Source organism: Leguminivora glycinivorella, chromosome 5 (assembly GCF_023078275.1).
Source record: "Leguminivora glycinivorella isolate SPB_JAAS2020 chromosome 5, LegGlyc_1.1, whole genome shotgun sequence".
Taxonomy (NCBI): Eukaryota; Metazoa; Arthropoda; class Insecta; order Lepidoptera; family Tortricidae; genus Leguminivora; species Leguminivora glycinivorella.
In genome coordinates, this window is record NC_062975.1 from 16,330,981 (window position 1) to 16,355,035 (window position 24,055).

The 24,055-nt window shown below is 37.0% G+C and overlaps 1 protein-coding gene across 3 annotated transcripts in view; it reads left to right on the top strand.

Moving 5' to 3' along the window:
* The window catches only part of LOC125226255 (lachesin-like), a 220,190-nt gene that overhangs the window by 149,611 nt on the left and 46,524 nt on the right, over nucleotides 1-24,055 (top strand). For all 3 annotated transcript variants that reach the window (XM_048130182.1, XM_048130181.1, XM_048130183.1), the window contains exons 4-5: nucleotides 4,928-5,135; nucleotides 12,969-13,130. In XM_048130182.1, coding sequence (XP_047986139.1) covers nucleotides 4,928-5,135; nucleotides 12,969-13,130 — 370 coding nt within the window. The remainder of the gene's footprint in view (nucleotides 1-4,927; nucleotides 5,136-12,968; nucleotides 13,131-24,055) is intronic.

Here is a 24,055-nt window from a genome sequence, read left to right on the forward strand (position 1 = left end):
AGACTATTTTGTATGATCATACATGCTTTGAAGACTAAATTTTTATAAAATCATAAACCTAGATCATTTCAAAAAGGTTATCGAGAGTATTTGGGATGAAATATGAAGAAAATGGTGCGTGCCGCGTGTGATCCGTTTGAGAAGCGTAAACAAGTTAATGCTGGAGTTATTCCAAAACATTTGTTGTGAATGTAGTAAATAAGAGTGCCATTCATAAAATATAATAATAATGTAGTAACTATTTGTTCATTTTGTTTTATTGGCTATTTGTGCTGTATTCAAACTTATTGGACACGGTGTAATACTCAGATAAAATGTTATACTATTATGTTCAAGTCTTGGGTACTTTCTAGGTATATATATATGGTATTTATATATTTTTGTTTAAGTTCTAACATCACAAGCCTTATTGAATCTTTTCGGGGGACTTAATCAATAGTAGATCTGTGTAAACATGTCCTATGGTATTTATTTTATTCATGATATTTATTTAACTAAGCATTATTAGCCATTGGACACGCGGACATCGCATAAGAACCTTAAAAAAAACTCGCGACGTAAAGTAACATTAGAAAGTGCGAACGTGCGTTCCGTGAGAACAGGCGCCACCCCTGATTAGGCCGCGAACTCGCGGCCGCCTGCATGTACTTGTAGCGCGGCGATAGAATCGCGGAGTGAGCCGCCCCTGGTTTGAATAAGGTTGACTGAATCATTGGTAAAGTATCGTTCCTATGGCAATTGAAGCTGTTGATACTTTTTCAGACAGTAAGACCCTTTTATTGCTAAAAGTTCCACTGAAACTTGAGCTATTTTATCTCTGTATACCTCTTTTGAGAACGCAAGCGTCAGTTTATGTATGTATGAGCAGTGGCTTATCCAAGCGACTGACTAAAAATACGTCATCGCGCAAAAATCGCTAATACTATCATAATATATAATATATTATATATATCATGTTTTAAAAAGGAGCTGTGCAAACAGACGTATAGGCAAATTCACAGTTAATACTATTACGGGTTCCGCGAAGTAGCTCTGTAGTTTTTTTAATAATTATAATTTGTCGTTAGTTTTAGTCGACTGTGGGATATGAGTCATATGGGTTAAATTGTGACGTAGGCGAGAGGCCGGTAATCTGTCACTGCAATGTCACAATTTCTTTCAACCTCTTTTTGCCAAAAGTGGCACTGACACTTAGTAGTTCATGTGCTCTGCCTACCCCTTTATGGGATACAGGCGTGATAATTTGTATGTATGTATAATTCTTAGTTACAAATGAATCTGTAAAACGACAGTACAGTTAAGTTTTCCAGTAATATCTTCTCTATCGACTATCTTCTATCTTATCGACTTTGTGGTTTGCCTAAACGGGGACATAAAATATGTTAGGTAAATGCTCTATTAGTGCGGAACTGGTGAGTTATGCGCTCGTAAATTTAGAAACGTGGGCATTTTTAGGATTCCTAAGCAAACTGTCAGCACCGGGTTCTTTTTATATTGCAAAATGGAGAACTGGAGCACACCAGACACACGCAAATGCGAAATCAAGGTCATGTTTATTTATTTCCATATAATTATTTCAATTTTTTTATACTACGTCGGTGGCAAACAAGCATACGGTCCGCCTGATGTAAAGCGGTTACTGTAACCTATGGACGCCTGCAACTCAAGTAGTGTCACATGCGCGTAGCCAACCCATTAGAAACTTATACACTATTTTGCTATGTTAAATAAGTACACAGCAAAAAGGAGTGTACAAGTTCTAAGGAGGTTTCGGGTTGCCGACGACTCATCAAAGGCCAAATAGACGGAACAAATTAGTTCCATAGGTCCTTCCGTCACCAACACACCGCAACCTCGTTGAACTCTGGCAGCCACCGGCAGGAACACAACACTATGAGTAGGGTCTAGTGCTATTTGGCTGCGGTCTTCTGTAAGGCGGAGGTACTCCCCCAGTTGGGCTCTGCTCTAGATTCGAGCGAGATGATATCCGCTGTGCTGTGCCCTACCACACAAAGCGGAATAACATTCGCTATGGCCTATGCCCTACTTCCTTCAATTGACAATTTTTAGTGTTTCTTATTGATTAACCATTGCCAACTTCGTTAGACTAATCATATTTAACAGCATTACGGCTTAGCCACGACATTGGTCTAAGCGCGACAGCGGTGAGCGGCCGCCATACATTGGAGCGAGACACAGCGATGGGACTTTTCATTCGCACGTATGGCTGCCGCTCACCGCTGCCGCGCTTAGACCAATGTCGTGGCTGGGCCGTTATATTATAACCGTGTTATCACCGAGGACCTACTAGTATCACACAATGAGGTTAAAACGAGTACTAGCGTTTCCTCATGTTTTTTCAAACTCTTAACACCAAACACTAGTTACATTACAGCGTGCTGAAATGTGTTTGACTGCAATCTGAACCACAAGGGAAACCAAAGTTTGCAAGACTACGCAAGGATTGTAGATGCCTTGACCCGGGCACATAAAATATGCAGTCAGTATCGGCGGCGCACTGCGGCAGCGATACGGTCCTAACCCTGCGGGTGAATTTAACGCAGTTGTGACTTTGTCAAAGCAAGTATCTTTGTTTGCTCTTCGAATTAAAGTTGAAAGGTTGAGTGCTTATTTAGTTGTTTGCACACTCAAAGCGTTTGAAGACACCCTGGGTACCGTAGAGATAAATTTACCTTAGGATGCAGGTTCCTGTGTATAGAGGCCAAAATTAAGCTAAATGACTTCAACTTAAACGTTTTCCAAGTACTGCTGAGTGGACTAGTTACTGTCAAATGTTGGAATAGTTTGAATTCCGCTAGATAGAAATCTGTTTACTAAGGTAAACTTCTACATTTCATTTAATTTTTGACAGGGTAGGAATTTCGCCTAGTTTAGACTTTTTATGTGAATAGTCATCATCATCACCCCACCCAGACAAAGTCACAGTCAGAAACTAGTTGACTATAATTATATGCATCTCACAAACTTGATTGAAACCACGCATGAGAGCGAGTCCAATTCATATTCAACTATACTATGATGCCAATTCTGTATTATCATTTTGCATAGTGAATATTTTGATACCATCTAGACCGTGAACACTAAAAAGCGTTTGGGAATCATAAATAGAGCCAGGGGTTTATAACACTTTAAGTTCTCGCGCTTTGTACACATGTTAAAAGTCACATACAGGTATACAGATGTTAATTAATCGCGTTCGAACTGTATGTGACTTTAAATATGAGAACCAGGGGTTGTCTCTTAAGGCATCTCATCCTGCTTCTTACTTGTGGGAGTGCCTATTGCTTGTATCAGCCGAATGTCAGGGATCTTCCAAAAGCGTAAGTTCAAAATCAGCCTCTGCGACGCGTTAAGCCATAATAGATTCAACGTCATTCAACCATATTCAACCGACGTGGCAGCGCCAAATCGCAAATTATCCATAAATTGAAAACCGGTGCAGAGAATGTCATTACTCTAACAGAGGTTAGGTAGTAAGGGATCGTGTGGTTAGAATTCAATTTCCGATGGTACGTGTTTGGGAAAATAAACGGCAATGTTTTAAATACCTATGGAAATATAATAGTTTATTTATTTAATTATATTTTAAACTTGCGTCATTTTCGAACATTTTCGGATAACAGCTAAGTTCTTATCTGGATTGGCACTACAAAACGCAGGTAAAATTGAACGATCTTATACGCCATGTTTTTATTGAATTCCGTTAACTTTACGGGAAGATTCATTACATCAAATACAATTAATTTCTCTAAGAAACTAGCGTCTTATTAACTCCTGCGGTTATCGAACTATTAAAAAAAAAGAGATAATTGCTGAACAGGACCTGTTGGACATTAGGAATTGGTAAAGGCTGTGACACACCAGGTGTGTCACAGCCTATACCAATTCCTAATGTTATTTGTTTTGACATGTGCCGTCAATCACTTCTTAAGGGTCTCTCACACTAATAAATTCATTTATTATGTATGAAAATGATGAATTTTTTTTGAAAATTTAACTGAAATTGATATACAGGATGGTTCCTGTTAATGAACCTAACGACTTGTTGAATTTAACGGAAAACAAAAAAAAAACACGGTGTATTAAGGATTGATAATGATTCAACTTTTACAGTCTGTTATTCGTTATCAAAGTGAAAAATAGAATGAATTAAAAATAATTAATTTGTGATGTCCTAAAAACACCTACTAGTTCTTGATTCATAATAATAGTAGTTAAACATTTTTTTCACCCGTCTTTAAACAAGGACGAAGAAATTTAACATAATTAGAATCGCTTTACTTTTCTTTTTCTTCGAAAGAAAGTTTTTAAAGCCTTTTGTGTTAGTTTTTAAGAAGATAAGTAGGTACTTGTTTTTGCCGTTTATACTAAAATGTTTTCTAGAATAACCTTCAGTCTAGGCTTGATGCCTTCAGAGAGCTTGGTTTACAAGAACTCTAGGTAGTGAATTTGATTATTATTCATGACATTTTGTAGTTTGCTTTAATTATTTATTTTCTTCTTGACTTTTGACAGTAACTTAACGTACGTGTTGTATTTTTTGTTCTCCCAAATCGGTTCAACATTGGTGAAAGTTCATTATTGTTATTATGCCTTGGTGGGCGGAGCCACTTCTCGCTTTTTGACACGCAAATCCGTGACGACCATTTTGCTCGTGCCATACTTGAGAAAATTCAGGATCATGTTTTCCACCTAACATTAAGCCATTTTACGCCTGATATGGCAGTTTGTCGTTTATAACAATAATTCTAGAACATTTCCGGAAAGAAAAGAGGCGTCTTAAATTTTCCGCACAAACTCCAATCTATGAGAAAGCATGTCTATCAAGTGACCGCATAATTATTATCTCGGAGACACGAACATTTTTCTTTCACTCTAAAACTTAGGACCTATTTATTTGTTCTAGGTGGCCTGGATCCACATCGACCGGCAGATGATCCTCACCATCCACCGCCACGTCATCACGAGGCTAGCGCGCTTCTCTGTCTCCCACGATAACGCTATGACCTGGCTCCTCCACGTAAGCCAAGTGCAACAAGAAGATAGGGGATACTACATGTGCCAAGTCAACACAAACCCTATGATCAGTCAAGTTGGATATCTCCAAGTTGTTGGTGAGTTCACTATATTATTTTAAATCGACAGAGTTTGCCGGAGGTCTTGCTGTGAGTAAGTGGGCCTTGTCTTTTGTATCTATAATTATCTATATAATTATTATTATTCTCCTATCTCCTACAGCCTTATGACTCGGGTTGTCCAAAACATTTCATCTCCTTTTATTACTTTATTATCAGATTTGTGATTTCTACGCAGAAATATTAGACATATCCCAGCCCTGACATCAAATAGCTCAAACTGTGTTCTGTATTTGAGGTCTATCAATACGATCTGAGTAGTCTTTAGTGTAGTCCTTGCACACAGTACGGAAATTTAGTAAGTAAATGAATGCATTGCTATTAGAATCAGAGTGTAACTGTGGATTACAGACTTGTATTTATGTGTGCAGAATATGTATATGTGTCACGTTATTCAAACTGATTTTGCTGTCTCAACGCTAGTTTTGTACTGCATTCTCCGTAGCGGTTACAGGTACCGTAATTTATTCCACTGAATTTATAATCTAATCCCAATCCTGCTCCAGTGCGGAAATCCTTTTGCATAAATGATTATCTTTCAAGGATAGCTCGAAGACAAAGCAATGTTTTCCAGTTCAAAATTGAAATGGAAACTCGGATATAGTATACCAATATTTTGGTTCTAAAATTACTTTGGCACCAGACCAATCAAGAATAGAATTTGCAGTCTAAAATATACTCCGACGTTTGATTTGAAATTAAGATGCAACTTTAGTCCTATTGTGGTTAACGTAGGTATGTTGGAAAAGTAATGTGATCTAATACAAATTTTTACAAATAGTAAAAAAATGTTAAAAAAATCATGTAATATTTATTGTCTAATATTTAAATCGTTTTTAGTCACAAAAAAGGCAATTTATTTAAACCGTGTTTTTTATGTTTATGAAATGAAATGAAATGAAATATTTTTTTATTTTGCTTGAAATATGGTACAAAAGTTGTTCAGACAATGTTATGTCAGTTTTTACTTCTGTCAAAGATGTCACTTTTATAATCGTTTCAGAATATGACGAAGGATTATCACAATAATTTGTCACAAGACATTCCCTCTCTACTTCTGTCACCTTCACTTCAAAATATTAAGCGTTGCAGGTACCTACCTAGTGGGCGGCGACAACTGCTTCCCATCAGGCGACTAGTCTGCTCGTTTGCTGCCAATTTCATTTAAAAAAAACCTAATAACTGTTAACTGTTATTCCTCAGAACATTAGGAAATAAATAAACATGTTTCAGTAAACTATTGTTATTGTCCAAGGACATAAAGAAAGGATTGACATGTCAAATTCGGTAAAGGTAATTGTCAAAAACCACAAATGTAAGTTACTGAACGTATATTACCTTATTATATTCTTCACATTTTTAATCTTAAAAATGTCTCAAGTTCTCTTTGTTTACTCCACCCGGTTTATTACGAACGAACTTTTAATTACTTTTCTTCACATTTTGAGAGGTTTCCATTTTCTTTCTTTCCTAAGTATAAATATTTTGCTTTTCTTTTGTCGGCAGTATTGTGATCGGGTTTGAGGCATTATTTTTTCAATATTTAATTCGGGTGTTTGTATTAGTAGGTAAACTCCATTTCAAATACAACGACCCGATGGGCATTTTCAGAATTTGGTACCCTACAATTAGCGTAAGTTGTTAACAAAAATTAACTCACTTTCAGTTTTGTGACGATATGTATGTAATTAAGCATGAAGGTATCTCATAGGTAAGCGTGATCCACCGTAGACCGCATCATCACTACTATTCGTGGTCAAACGTTTATATTCAAAAAAAAAAAAAAAAAAAAAAAAAAAAAAAAACTGAAATTTAAATGAAATTATTGTTTCTGTGTTAATTACATAAACTTTAAGCGATAATCCATATTCAGAATGTGAAAAAAGTAAATTATTAGACAGATTTTATGCTTAATTCTCACAAAACTGACAGTGAGTTAATTTTTGTTAACAATTTTTGCTAACTGGGGGAGGGGGACCCAAATTCTGAAAATGCCCCGATAATACTTGAGACGGTCATGAGGCGTTAACAATACGATTAGGTAGTGAAAACGAAATTTCGCTTTATTTGTATGCAGCTTGCACTGACGCGTGTTAATTTGAAGAGCCCCTAATTTGACATTATAAGCCATTTTGTTAACTTTCAAGTACCTATGTAAGTAAATAAGATCAGGGGGGTTACCATGAAGTGCTAAAGCCATTCACTTTAGGTTGAGAGAAAGGGACGAAGCTACAGCAGTTCCATAGCTCCGTCCCTCTATTCCGTCTTCGTATTTGAGTACACATTTCAATGCAAACTTCTGTTTCAAATATTTTTGTCAATTTTGTTTTCCATCTATTTGTTTGTAAAAAATTCCTTCTTTATGTTCGTAAAATACGGAGCATCCGAGCGTTGAACTCAAACCTTCATGAGCTTGCCGTGGAACTCAGCCAATCTGTGTAAAAATATAATATTTTTTATTCTTAAGGCGACGGTCAGAAGTCTACCGCAGCTGATCAACTGTTGCGGCGTCTTCGTTGCCGTAACTTAATCCCTCAATTTTGGATTAAGACCTAATAAACGCGTAAATACCCTGAATTCGATGGCATAGATAGCTATTGCGAAAATTTGACTGTTTGGTATGGCTTGTCTAGCCCTTTATAGGGCACCGATCTCAAAAAAGACCACCCTGTATGACTATCTTTTTGTATTTTTTTCTTGTAGAGAATTTTTAGTACTACAGGATGGCGATGAGGTTTGAACTCACGATTTTTTTGAGTCTTGCCCGTTAAAGGGTTAAAGTAATAATGAATTGTCTATGAAACGAGTCACGATCGCAGCTGCACCCTACCGTGGCGTTTCCAGACAGCATTCGAGGAATTAGAGAATAGGCGATTCAGATTCATTTGGAATCCGAACATCACCTTAATATGTCTTTTTAATATTTAAACGTATTCTTTCTGAATTTTGCTTTTTCTTTCTATTATAACTCGTACGTTTTTATAACTCAAAAGAGACGCAAGTTCCTCACGCGGAACCCAAAAACCCTCATGTATAACCACTTAAAAGTTGCGGAACGACCCATATAAAGGCTAAGTGCCCCCAAACGGCAACGCCTCTGCACTACAAACAAATAAGTCATTAAGGCGAATTGCGCTTTTATTTTTATGCTTCACCTTTACGGGTCATTTACATGAAAATGCGCGGGCAGCGTACGGGCAGAAATTGGGATGCAAGTAAAAAGTTTTTGTGAAATATAATTTTTCTTTGTTGAAATTCAGTCGGGAGAGAACATTTTCTCTGAGATTTAAGGGATTTTATAGACTTAATCTATTTTTTTTTCAATTAGGGATTCGTTTACAATCGTACTACTACGTATAATCGTACTAAACTTATTTAGGAGTACCTACTTTCAGATCGGTGATCAAGACTCTTCTTTCCATCAACAGCATGGTTCTAATGCTTACTTTGTTTCTGGGCAGTTTTGGGATAATAAATATCGTTAATGAAACGTTTGACCTAGAAGCCATCAGTAATGGCAAGCGCGTGAAGAAGTGGCGCTGATTGTCACAAAATGTCTTCTTGTATTTATATCTTTCTTTGTATGTCAAACATGAATATTAACGGCGGCCGTTGGTATTCATTTGAATCCATAAGATTTAACATAGAAGTGAGCCTACAAAGTGAGGGTAGTAGCTACCAGAAGTGCACTTAAAGAATATGGGTATAAGTAGTATTACTTAATTAGGTCCTATACCAAAACATTCAACCAGTTAGGATATTTAATGAATACTGGCTGTCACACGTGCCAGTCCCAATTAGTTGATTAGCGCGATGAGCTCGTATCACATTCCGATCGCTATCGGAACCCTCGGGTCTGGCGGAGCCAGAAAAACCGCGACAATACAGACGATATTTTATACGGCGATTGACGGTCATGTGATGCGAAGGGATGAAAGTCGAGTGTTACGGATGATTGTGGAAGGAGAAAGCGGGAGAGGAAAGCCGAAGAAAAGGTGGATTGACTGTGAGAGACTTGACTTGACTTGACTTAATGTCCTAAATCCCCTAGGTGGGGCAGAGGCGTCCACAGTGCGCCGCCACCTGGATCGGTCTTGAGCTTCGTGCTTCAATTCACTCCAAGTATTTCCAATAGCCTCTGCAGTAATGATTACTATTAAGTCCGTCACCAAGTTTGCTTCGGACGGCAACTTTTTCTTTTTCTTGGGGGTTCCAGTTTAAGGCTTGCCTCGGTATATGGTCAGGACCCCATTCGGAGTGTTGCCCAATCCAACTCCATTTCCGGCGCTTGATCTGCTGGTCGATCGGGAACTGTGAGAGAGATGATATAAAACGAATGCAAGAGAATGATGAGGTAACGTTTGATAGAGAGATACGAAAGGAAAAGACTTACTGCGCCGACCCCAAGTAATATGGATAAGGGCAAGCTAATGATGATAGGCGATATTTTTAACTCAGTCATTGAATGCATTAAAATAGAAAGTCAAGTGGTTTAAATTCCATTTTTAGGGACTTCACATGACTTGTGACACTGCGCGCGCTAATACCAGACATATCGAGCGAAATCAGACAAAAATGTGACGTCGATGTTGCTGGCTTAGAAATTGATATGAATTCATACTCGTGGCTTCGTTATTTCAATCGTGACATTTCACTGGGAGTTTACAATTACTTTTTTAATTATTTACTGGTTTCTGTCCTATCTACTTAACTATTAGCTTTATTCATCGACGTTATATACTATCGCTAACATAATTATCATCAAAACTTGTCCATAAAAATATATATAAATACACAGCGCATAAACGCCCACAGACTGTCAGCTTTGAATACGCCATTTTTTGCATCTCTAAAAGTTTTGATTGCTCAATAAAAGTTGTCATTGTCGAAAATAAAATTCTGTTTATTCACTTTTTGCGCATGACTCTTCCGTCGCGCTTAGCACTATTTTCATGAGGTCAAGGTACGTAGCCAAATGTACAAATGTTCACGATAATATATTTTCGTAGCTATCTATCTCTATCGCTCTTGCGTATTGGCGCGACAGAGCCAGACTGCATTTCTGTCGGCTTCTGGCGTCGACGATTGTCATTCGGCTACGCCGGCTGAAATTGCATGCGAGTTCGCGCGCCGTCTAAATGATCCTTTAGTTACTACCTACCTATAGTTTGTTGCATTACTACTGGCCTTAGCGTCTATTTCAGACGATTTATGGTGCAATGTCCGAGAGATATCGCTTTTGATGACTAAAGAGACCTATGCGAGAGCGACACATTTTGCCACACAGCTGACAAGGGAAGCTTGCAAGCGATTGCGACGTTTTGCTATGGTGTCTTCTTTCCCTTTTATCAGCAAGTGCCGCAAACCAGGTCTCATCGACGAACTTGCGACCATCTCCAACGCACTTTCGCCACTCCGTCCGCTTCTCCGCAAGCTTCTCCCAGTTTTGGTAGTCGATTTTAAAGGCTGCCATGTTCCTCTTGGCGCAGTCTTTGAAGCGAAGCAATGGTCTCCCAACATCTCTTTTCGCATTGTTGCATTACTAATTCCGTTATTGTTGTGTTCTAGACTTAGGTTTCCAAAGAAATTTCCAGATTTGAGATCACCGATATGCTACCGTTTAATGTTCAGATATAGGCGCCATGGGCCACAACTACCCTCTATATGAGAACATAACCGTTATTACCCATAACATTTTCTGCCCCGCTCGCTTCATGGCCCGCACTTCATATGTACATTATTGCCGTAATAACAATTAGAACAGCTGTTTACATTTCATTAAGCTACGATTAAGATTCGATATCATCCGGATATCCGGCTCTTCCGCCGCCATTATTCAAATTGCTTTGCTGGGAATGGCTTTAATTTCATTTAGGTTAATGAGATATTGATACGCTCCATGTTGAGTTTTATAATTAGCTTGATTGGCAAATCGAGCTGATATTGTGTTTTGTTTCACTCAAGAATTCGTATGATTTTAAATGGAGTGGAGAGGATTCATTATATAACTATCTGAAGGATGTCATTCAGTGATAGTGTCACTCGCCCAAATGATGCACAAGCCAATTCAGACTAGAAAGAGCGATACTCATACGAAGCGTAAGCGTTTGTGATGTTGGCTAGGTAATCATAAAATATGTAATACAATTAATTGAGTTTAAGATATGATATGTTAGAAATAGTTACTGCGCCCAGCGTCTTTATATTTTTATCTCCTTTTGGACTTTCTGTGAAATGTGCATTAGACATGAGAAGAATAATGGCAAAAGTTGAAAAATATGCGATGAAATTTTATATTGAACTTTAAGTAACTTTTGGTAACTTCGAAGATAGTCTTCGCTGAAAGAAAGAATTTAGGTGAAAAAAACCGGCCAAGAGCGTGTCGGGCCACGCTCAGTGTAGGGTTCCGTAGTTTTCCGTATTTTTCTCAAAAACCACTGAACCTATCAAGTTCAAAACAATTTTCCTAGAAAGTCTTTATAAAGTTCTACTTTTGTGATTTTTTTCATATTTTTTAAACATATGGTTCAAAAGTTAGAGGGGGGGGACGCACTTTTTTTTCCTTCGGGAGCGATTATTTCCGAAAATATTAATATTATCAAAAAACGACCTTAGTAAACCCTTATTCATTTTTAAATACCTATCCAACAATATATCACATGTTGGGGTTCGAATGAAAAAAAATATCAGCCCCCACTTTACATGTAGGGGGGTACCCTAATAAAACAGTTTTTTCCATTTTTTATTTTTGCACTTTGTTGGCGTGATTGATATACATATTGGTACCAAATTTCAGCTTTCTAGTGCTAACGGTTACTGAGATTATCCGCGGACGGACGGACGGACGGACGGACAGACAGACATGGCGAAACTATAAGGGTTCCTAGTTGACTACGGAACCCTAAAAAGGGTACCTAATACATTCATAATTAAGTATAATTATGGTTTCATTTACTGAAGTCCGAGTGCCAAGCCAAAATTGTAAGCGCTCCTTAGCGAATGAAATACCAATATCTCTCCGTCGCACTAATCACGGAATAGTGATAGAGTGAGAGATTACTGGCGTCGATACGAAGTGTAAATGACTAAGGCCTGATTTAGACGGCGTGCGAACTCGCATGCGATTTTATTTACATTGCAGGCTGTTAAGGGTACATGCAATTTTGCACAGCCATCAAATACCACAATGTAATAAAACTCATAATGCGAATCCTCGTACCGTCTAAATGTGCCCTAATTTATGCTGTACGAGTATAAGCATATTATTAAGCACCCTACAGATAAGTCACTGCTCGAACTCAGAGGGAAACTTGCATACCTATTCATAATGTGTGATGCAGTAATTACTTTTTTTTTTTTTATTATGGACTGATCGGCGATTGACCCTAGTCACACCTGATGGGAAGTGAAGACAGAGTCTAAGATGGAGCTCACCGATTCAGTAATAGCCTATTCACTCTACGTTTAAAGAGACCGAGGTCGTATTTCTCTGGGAACACCGATCTATCCATAATTATTAATCTATTTCTATCCATAATTAATAACATCATCATCATAATAACTAAGCAGTAAAATCGTTTTCGAAGGTTGCGACAATATTGTTGAAGGGCCTATTGACAGCATTTTGACTTCTCTGGTATTAGCAATGCAATTGGATGATTGGCTCTTTCATTGACAACAATAGTTGAAGTCACATTGCATTTCTAAAGTAGTACTTACTTATAGGAAAACAATGTAATTATTTTGTATATGGTTATTGAGCGTATATTTTGTCCGAATCGTTACCTAACCTTACATTTCATTTGTCTCCAGTACCGCCGAACATTCTGGATGAAGACAGCACGCAGTCAGCTGTGGCCGTGCGTGAGAATCAGAACATAAGTCTGGTATGCAAGGCCGACGGGTTCCCGACGCCCAAGATCATGTGGCGGCGGGAGGATGGACAGCCCATATCTGTTGATAAAAGGAAGAAAGGTATATTATCATTCTATTTTGGAGGAAACAGTTGAAAACGACACCTCAATTTTAAAAATTTTTTCGCAATATCTTTTCTTATGTAAATCTAGTCAATAGGCTACTAGACTCATATCTAAATAAGGTAATTTGGCACAAGAAATTATTGTCTTCTGTAATATTTGACATAAGAAACCAATACTTAATGATTTTAGGTATTAAATGTGTACGATGACTAAGTATTTTTAATTTAAAAATGCGAGTAATTTTATTTTATTTTGGTCACCGAAAACGCTGTCGGCTGTTTAGTGACGTCATAGAATTCATGTCAAATCAATCACTGACATAATGACCTTTATACCTCGCACTTAAAGTGTCAAAAAGTGTTGTTTTCGCACTGAATGACTTCATTCATAGAAAATCTATGATGACATGGCTGATGTTGTTTTTGCCTGATTACGTAAAAGAGTTCTTTAAAAATATTTATGCGGTTTTTAAGTCACAAACATAATATAATGATAATATAGTGATATTTTTTTTCGGTTAATTGGACAGTAAGTAATAAAATAAGACAAACTTTAAAAAAGGGTCAAGTAGCCTATGAAACGAGCATATTTATCACAGAACTAGATTTAGATAGAAGAAACATGTTCATCTATTTGTATAGGGGCCGAGCGTGTCTGATTTTGTACTGAAGTTGTTACTTGACTGTAATTTTAAATATGTCTCAGGCCCATGAGTGTTCATAATTGTTATGTTGTTGCAATTAAATATCACGTAACGAGGAATTTCTAATGTTTTTGTTGACATCAACTTACAAAAATTGATGCCCGAAACCTGCAAGCTACCATTAAAGACGGAGAACTCAGTGGAATTTACTGAGTTCATTTGACACGCTAAGTAGATACATTTGCTTGATCTATGGTATAATATAATATGACATCTATGATATTTATCTCAACTTCCCGCATTGAAAAGGCTCCTTTAAATTTCAGCATTTTCGCATCTGTTGCCTCTTAACTATCAGTTCCATTCACTTCTCTCTAAATTTTGAAATCTCACGAAAGCCAACCAATCTTTTAGTCAGAATCAAGGTTCGTTCGCAGTATTGTGTGGTTTACAAATTCAACACAGATTTGATTGATTGCTAGCTTCATCAAACGTTTTTAACTTTCGTTTTATTCGGATCCTTTGTTACCCTATACGAGATATCCACTCACGTTCCCAGTTGATGTTGCTAGACTGTAGGTAAAGTGAAGTGAAAAACTACCAACTAAAATATTCTACACGGTGGCTACGTAAAATCGTTTTCCAATACAAAGTTAGAAGTCACAATACAGTTTCGATACTATCGAGCTCCGTATTTGTGATATTAGGTTTGAGTGTTTCAAATCACTTTGAATTTTTGTTTGCACCAAACTGTTGCATGTTGTCAATTTATGACTTGATTTATTTACTAACCGGCAAAAATAAAGGTAGGTATCGTTTAATTTCTGACTACACCAGCATTATTACTGTTGTAATGTGGCAGGACATTGTCGCAGCAAATAGCAGAAATCCGTAGCATCTTAATTCATCGTTTTGACGTTGTTTTTGGTGCAGTTATATGTATAATGCGCATATATGCGAATGAAAACTAGAAACTTTGATTTTTAATTTTCCCTTTTACCCCCCAAAAGTGGCCCCTAAAATTAAATTTTCTTAATTTAAATTACATGTCCGTTTTTAGGTCACAGGTTTACATATGCGTGCCAAATTTCAAGTTAATCGGTTTGGTAGTTTCGGAGAAAATTGGCTGTGACGACGGACAGACAGACGCACGTGTGATCCTATAAGGGTTCCGTTTTTCCTTTTAGAGGTACGGAACCCTAAAAACAGTCAAGTTGTAATTTATTAGCGATTACGTAAACGTTTTACGTGACATGTATATTTTTTAAAGAAGAAATAAAGTTCGTTTATTTATAACTAGCTTTTGTCCGCGGCTTTGCTCGCGATAAATTCGAAAATTGCAGATTACTCCATACAAACCTCAACCCCATACAAACTTTAGGAATGTGGGGGTTGAAAAGAGACAAAAAGTAGCCTATGTCACTTTCCATCCCTTCAACTATCTCCACTTTAAAAACACGTGAATTCGTCGCTCCGTTTTGCCATGAAAGACGGACAAACAAAGAGACACACATATTTAGATCTATAGACGTTTTTGTTCAACCAGCCCTATACTTAGGTACTGTATTTATAACGTTTCGTGTTGCATATTTCGCTAGAACATGGCCTTATTAGGAAGTCTGTTGTGGAGAAGAAAATAACGTACGAAATTTGTAGCGAAATTTTTAAGTGGGCGGTCGTGCTCCGAGATAAATGTGGCTTGGCAACCTTGGCTGTTTGTTTCACAGGAAGCCACTTTTCTAAGAGGAATTAGACACATATAAAAAAAAACCTATCAACAGTTGAGCCAAGCTACTAACTTTACAAGCCCTAACTACACAAAATCGTCACTTTCTAGGAGCCTGTGACAATTTTAATGTAGTTAGAGAAATATAAATTAAATAACTCTTAAAGTCATGATCTCTTCTTAACTCTATTGAACACTTACAACGTCAAATTGTACCTACACCACGATCGACCGCTTATAGTTTTAGTTTCACAGAGTACGCCGCGATCAGCCGCTTATAGCGTCACATTGTACACCACGTTACAAATAACAGTAAATAGCAGACTTCCACTTTTTGTGTAAGTTTTCTCTGCAATAAAAATGAAAAATATACACCACCAAAATAAAATATTTACCATACGCCACCAAATAAACAGGGGGCGTGTGACGGCGATCGTTTTTCAACTAATTCTGGCAGCGTATCGGCGCATCGGGCTATTTAACATAACAGAACGCGCACGGCCGCTCTGAATAGTAAACAGGGCCCGGCACTACTAACAAAGAGGTTCAAAACTTGAAATAGTGTTCAGAATACGTGATAAAATTTGTATAAAGAAATTGCAAGCTTGAATAACACTTAATTAGTACAAGCTGATATTATAATATCCTACTTCGTCTATTGGCGATTTGAAAAAATATGACAAAATATTAACAGAACTGTGGACACGATAGGGATCAAATATGTCAATGTCAAAAATATCCGAATATGGCGAAACTTAACTAAGAGAAATATTTTTTAAATGCATATTCAATTATTCAATGTTTTGAATCAGGTTGATGATACTGACATTACAAAGGATATTATTCCCGTCTCTTTGCATTACCAAACAGGGTATGCAGAACACTAAGATTCAACAAAACTTAGCAACCAAGGGGTTGAAAGAAAACGAAATTGTGATATTGCAGTGAGTTGCTAGCCCATCGACAGCACAAGAATTGAACCCATAATCCACAGTCAAGTTTTACGGCACTCACGGGAGGAAAAGGGGTGGTGAAAATCTTAATTAATCACCAGTCACCACATGGGGCATTAAATCGATTGTTTAAAATTAAAATATAGACATCTAAGAATAAAATTATTATAATTACCCGTATAATTAACAAAACGGCACGATAAAGCCATAGGCGATAATTATCAATAATAATAGGCTACTTGACCCTTTTCTAAAGTTTGTCTTATATTATACTTACTGTCCAATTAACCGAAAAAAATATCACTATGTTTTATTATGACTTATAAACCGCAAAATTTTTTTTTAAGAATACTTTTACGTAATCAGGCAAAAACAACATCAGCCATGTCATCTATAGATTTTATGTGAATGAAGTCATTCAGTGCGAAAACAACACTTTCTGACACTTTAAGTACGAGGTATAAAGGTCATTATGTCAGTGATTGATTTGACATGAATTCTATGACGTCACTACACCGCCGACGGCGTTTTCGGTGTCTAAAATGAAAAAAAAAAACACTCACATTTTTGAATTAAAAATAGGTACGTAGCCATCGTGCACATTTAATACCCAAAATCATTAAATATTGGTTTCTTATGTCAAATATTACAGGCAATCATTTATTCTGCCAAATTAGATAAGAGTCTAGTAGCCTATTACTTCATTTACAAATTGGATTTCAGTTATTACTTGTATAAATGTACGTTAAACTTCACATAAACTCACATACACACACAGATTTTGAACTCGAATGAACCAATCGTGGGACTATAGGAGAAATGGGCTAGAATTTACAATTTTAGAGTAACATGTGTCTTATTGTCATATTACTAATGCTATATGTTAGAATAATAAATTATAAATTTGCAGCAATCACTAAATATTATATTTTTTTATAGTAGCACAGTGAATTACCTTCTAGAAGAGTTCTGCTCGCTCCATTGTACACCACGTCTTCGTCTGGGCAAGGCTGTGGCCATGAGTCCATATTAATAATATTATAATTATAATTAAAAAACGCTATTCACAAGAATAATTTTGCACGACATCAATAGTCTTTCAGGCTGCAAACCACGAACTATAATTATGTTCTTTAACTATATTATATAATCGATTAGTTTTATTTACAAGTTTAATATTTTGCTGACTATGGAGCATTCCTCTGTCCCATACAAGCGTGTTTTATTTCGTAACTATATTGCAACTTTTATATCCGGGGCCGGGTTTTAAAGCAAGCGACATTTTTTTCTGTGCATGTTTTGACGGTTCGAGTTTTTAAAAAACTGTACAAATACCTATTTTCAGAAATATCGCGGTGGGGCTGAACAACGGTAAACTATTTCGTGGAATTCTCCACTAAACTAAAGCATGTCGCTGCCAATGTAACCAAAATGGCTGCCCAAGCTTGTCAACAAAAGTTTATTGAGACGAATTTTAGGATGCTATCTCAGTGCGTAACGGATTCGCTCGAAAATATCCGTGAATCATTCAAAACTCTTATCAAAAATATTAGGTTACTGCACACACGATTAGCGCGCTCGCCTCACTTTCAACTCGCCAATAGTGATTGCGCCCTTAAAATATAATTTTCAGTACAGATGGTGTTTTTTTAACGCACTAGTGCGAGAAGTGGTTAATTATATGTCAGGTCGACACTTCGGAAAGCCGTCGCCGACACTTCGGAAAAACTGTACTGAAAAACGTCGTACGATACACGTGCGAAAAGGAAATTCGTAACTCGTGTCGATTTAAAACACTCCCTTCGGTCGTGTTTTAATTTATCGCCACACGTTTCGAACTTCCTTTTTTACGCACTTGTATCGTAATGTACTACTTCAGTACAGATGCTGTTGTTTTTACGCACTACTGCGAGAAGTGGTTCATTATATGCCAGGTCGAAACTTCGAAGGCTCATCTGTACTGAAAAACGTCGTACGATACACGTGCGAAAAGGAAATTCGTAACTCGTGTCGATTTAAAACAACCCTTCGGTCGTGTTTTAATTTATCGCCACTCGTTTCAAACTTCCTTTTTTACGCACTTGTAATCGTAATGTACTATTATATTTCGTCACTAAATACTTTTAAAAAAACTTGTATCTTCGTCTGCCAATGAAAAGAAAATTGTAGTAAGTATGTATGGAATGCATATAGACTTACTGCGTTTTAACTTTGAGGAAAAGCATGAGATGACGATTTGTGTTCTTCCTTATAAAAGGAAAAAAATCTCTTTAGGAAAACTTACCCTGGTAACTTCTATCCCCGTTCACCCCTACCGAATCAAGCTTAATGTTTGCTTTAGCGAAGTTGAACTGATGCAAGTCATTAGTCATAAACTTTTGAGCTTGTTGAAGTTGCAACTTGAATATTAATACTCTTTAATAATATTCCGTGTAAACAAAACGAGGCATTTTCATTGGTACGACGTAAGCTAACATACTCTTACTCTGTTTTATATTCTATGTACGTATATATCTTAAGTACACATCATTTGTTTTTGGGTTTCTATAACTTAAACCGGTCGTCGACCGGTCTGGCCTAGCGCGTAGTGACCCTGCCTGCTAAGCCGCGGCCCCGGGTTCGAATCCTGGTAAGAGCATTTATTTCTGTGATGAGCACAGATACTTGTTTCTGAGTCATGAATGTTTTTATTAGTAGGTATGTATTTATTTATCTACATGTAAGTAAGTATATCGTCGCCTAGCACCCATAGTATAAGCTTTGCTTAGTTTGGGGCTAGGTTAAATATTCATGATTTTTAAAGTTATTTTGGTTTTCTAATCAACTGTAAATTTAATTAATAAATAAAGGAATTGATGTCGAATCATCATAAACATAGAATTCACATTAAATCCAAACCCCCATTACACCTCAGTACACCTCAATGTACCTGTTTAAATATCCAATTAAGGCAAGTTGAATCACATCAAAACAAACAAAAGAACACCTTTCAAATCGACACGAGCCCGAACGTGAACGAATTTGCCCGAACGCGTAATTAAAACATTTGCGTCGAGTGTCCTTTGCAAATAATCATACCAGATGGGGTTGACAGGGGCGCGGGGCACACACAATTAGGAACGAGTACCCTCCACACCGCACGTTAATTTTCCCCATACAGGCAAATCACTCTTTAAATTTGAACCCCGCCTTTGAGCTCTTAGTAATTATCCTTAACGGATTTTTCTTGAGGCTTCAGGGCGTTTGAGGTCTCACATCAGATTTTTGTTAATGAAAATTAATTAAGTGAGGATTTTCCACCGTTTTGTTGGATTGATGAGGATGCTTTTGAGGTTTTGTGTGAACGGCGTCGGTTTTTCAAAAGGTTTATGATTGAGGTAGAGGGTCAGGTTTACAACTCGAAAACACAAATCACTGTTTATTAAATTATGCAACTTAATCTGACAGTGATGGTTTAAATACTTTTGATAAAGGCAGACAAATTATCGCTCCTTGAAAAACATAGTGACACTATCCAAAAACAATAGGTTTTTAGTTAACAACGCCATCTAGGTCGCGCGTTCATAACGAACGCAATGCAAAGACACCTATCAATTTAGCTTGCTTAGAGGCGACAGGGGGCGCTAATGTCACTATGGCGAATAGTGGGAATAGACGCGTGGGGGACGGGAACAATGTCATGTTTGCATTAATGACCTGGACGCCGATCAAAATGTAGTGAACTCTAAGACGAAAGTTGTCATTTTGTGTTTAGTGACGGTGTTCCGCGAGATTGAATGGTAAGTATGACAATTTTCTTATGGAACATTGTATCAATCCTTAAAGTGTCACTTTGAACTTGTAATAACTATTCAATATTGAGTTTCATTTTAAAGTAACAGTGTCATTTTTGCTATAATGACACTAGTACTTTAACAATTCTAAACGTTTTGAGATAGGTATAGTGACACTGTGCACGTAATGACGGTTTGGCTTTAAACTATTAGGCTTAATGCAGGTTAAAAATAAAGTTGTACTGTACTTTTACTTAAAATGACGTTATGGTCTTAACTCGCTAAAAAGAATTTGCATGAATGAATCGTCATTATCTGTTTAGTGTCATTTTTGATTGTATGAATTACCATAATTACGCTTGCAAAGAAATGGAATACTGCTGTTATGAGTTTAAAGCCACTTTAACTGGTAATGGTAGCTTTAAACGCGTTGACTGATTATTGTCACTTTAAGTTTTATGTCATGCTTTGCGGTAATTAAAATTACAAAACAGTTAATGATTAATTACCTTCTAGACATATTACGTTTAATACCATTGTTCCATTTAAGTTTAGCACATAAATCTACACAATTTTGATAAAATCCTATGAAAAAGATATTTTAATCTATTTTTTTGTAAAATACCTACAAATTTTTGTATATAATCATTTTTTACGAAGCAATTGCTATTTTTGTGATCTACAAGATACAATTATTAATTTAAGATACAATATATAAAAACTATGATTGCTAGTGGATAAATTTCTTGTGCATTAATATAATTAAATTATTAGCCATAAATAAGTATATTTGTTTGTTACAGTAAAAAATGGCTCAACGATATTCAAGGCTCAAAAATTCAAAGCAATCATCAATAGTATAAACACACCAGCATCTAGATCACCTATTTGCTACATCCGCCACGAGCATGCACATTTCAAGCGGCCGACTAAACTTCGCATAAGTTAGGGTATACCACGTCGTCAAAAAAAAATCGCACCTCGCGCAAAATCGTTTCAAGCAAAAATATCTCTAATCTTATTGACTGTAATCTATCAATATTGGTATCATTTCAAAGTACAATTAAAGCCCTTTAAGAGGAAATGTGTATAACTTTCTTAAAAACAATAATCGCCAATCTGCCGTGGTTTAAAAGAAAAGGTATTGATGCGATTTTAATGGGACTCTAGGTGTGCTACCCCAGACGGTTTTAAAAGGAGCTGTAAAGGTGTCATGTGGATCTTTTGCACTCCAAAGGTCACCGAGGACGAACGACTGCAGAAAAAAAAGCCTTGAAGGCAATAGGGGTAAAACACCAGAAAAAGCAGCTCAAGTGGTGGTACTGCTTCTAAACGGACTACGGCAGTAGCAAGTTGCTGAACGCCTAAGCATAATCCGTTTCCGGGTGCGACGAGTCTTGTTGGGGTTTCTGGAGACCAGTAGCTACATCAGGAGGCCTGGATCTGAGAGAAGACGCTGCACCACCGCTAGAGACGACCGGTACATTGTATCGGCCTCTTTGCGGAACCGCTTTCTTATCGCTCCTGAGCTGCAGATACTGCTTAGAACAGCTCGAAGAACTGTAGTTAGTGTCTCCATGATCAGAACAAGATTGATGGAGAAGAACATGTTACCCCGAAGAGCTGACAGGGGCTACCAATTGAAGCCAGAGCCAATACCCCAATCAAATTGCCATAAGGCTTAAGGATTGGACGTTGCAGCAATAGAGGAATGTTCTGTTCCCCAACGAGACGAAGGAGATCATTTATACCAACTATAGACGCAAAAGGGTGTACAGGAGTCAAGGAAAGCAGTTTACACCAGTCTTCACCGAAGAAACAGTCAGTTACGTGCATGCTCTGGGGCGGCATTTCCATCGACGCCAAAACGGAACTCGTCTGTGTTTCCCGCACTGGCTGTGGTCGGTTTGAGGGGTCCTTAACTGCAGGCAGTTACATTATGGAGATCTTAGAAGAACGTATGGTCTCGTACGCTGAGTTTTTTGGACCTGATTTCCAATTCATGCACGTCTACGCCCGTTGCCATACTGCCTTGATAGTGCGGGACTCCCTGCATGAGGTCGGAATGCACCGTAATGGAGTGGCAGCAACGAGCCCCGACCTGAATCCCATCGAACATCTCTGGGATGAGTTAAAACGGCTTGTTTGGTCACGGGATCCTGCTCCAGCCACCCTCAACCAGCTGGAAGCCGTAGTTATTGAGGAATGGGAAAATATTCCTCAAAAACTGATCGTAATCACTGATCAGCCCCTCTAGCATAACTTGTCTTGTCGCGCGCGAGTCCATACTTGAAGTCGTGCTTGATGTATGGACTCGCGCGCGACAAGGCAAGTTGTGCTAAAAGGTCTGGTCCATAACTGATCGCATGGAAGCTACACGAAGGGCCAGAGGGAGGAACACTGGGTTTTAAGGTTAGTTTTAAGTAATTTTTTTCGATATTTGTTGATTTTATTGCGTTTGATTTTTTTTTTTAATTTTAACCTGAATGCACTTTGGTTACTTTTTCCTGACAATTTTAAAATTTTATATAAAATGTCATGAATTTTATGGATATTAAAATAAATGTTGTATTACTAACGCAAATGTCAAGACTGAAAGTGATTTTTGTTTCTAATATTTTTTTAGTTATATTTTATTGTTTCAGAGGGCAAGCCAGGAGAGTTTACACTAGTTTTTAAGGGCAGTAATGCTAAATAGATATAGGGTTTGAGACCGAATGTCATTTAATTCAATAAATTTTAATGTATATACATAAAAGGTTGTTTGATTGCTAATTATTCATTGAAATAAAAGGTACATTTCATAAAAAAATGGCTATAGTGTCATTTTTCCACAAAGTAAAACGAAGATATAAAATTGTCATGTGTCCCTAAACAAAAATAAATGGAAAAGTGTCACTACCATTTTGTTTAAGCTTAATTATCTTAGAAACAAAATAAAAAAAATACAATTTACTATTATATCTATCAGGTTTAGTCACAAAACTAACAAGAACTGCCAAAAAAATTACAAGTTTGTTGTAAAAATGGCAATTTTTGACAATTCAAAAATTTCAAAACTTTAAACCATTGTACCCAAAAAAGACGTTTTTCATTTAATGACACTGTGTTTTTCAAGGAGCGTTATGATGCTTTTGACCTTTACTGGTTTAATTACTCAAACAAAAACGTTTTTAAAAGTAAACACAAACACAAATGATCTTCGCTTAGCTCGACGTCGCACCTACTCGTATCTTGTAACTCTAGCGGAATATTGTGTAGAGTAGGTAAAAACGGATTTTTATAGTCGAAACTTATTTAGACTAATATTTATCAGCACGTCTAATTTCATATTATGATGCCGTAAACTAGAATGCGTATTACACTAATTGCAAAGGTATATTAAAGCTCTAAAAGCCTTACGGCGCCTTTCGCTAACTAATTATAGTAAATACAGTAATTAGTCTTCAAATACTATTTAAATTATTACGAGTCAGTTTCTAGTTGAGGTAATACTACTTTACATTTACCTTTTAGGTAATAATACAAATGTATTAGTATTAATATGAACGATACAAATGTAAGTATTATTTTGTACTCGTAGTACTTACACGTGTATTTTATTTCTTCCTCTGTACTAAGATTTTACAAATTGAGGAACAGAAACTTCCCTCGTTATAAAATAAAAATAGGAAACAAAAGTTCAGAGCAAGCCGATCCATCAAAGACATTTCAGACGTGCATGTGCGAATAACAACAATAACACGGAGTCAAATTCAAAAGGTTGGTTTTGAACTGGTTTTGATAACGTTCACAATCGCTTTGGCAATTAGGTGGGTTCACTCA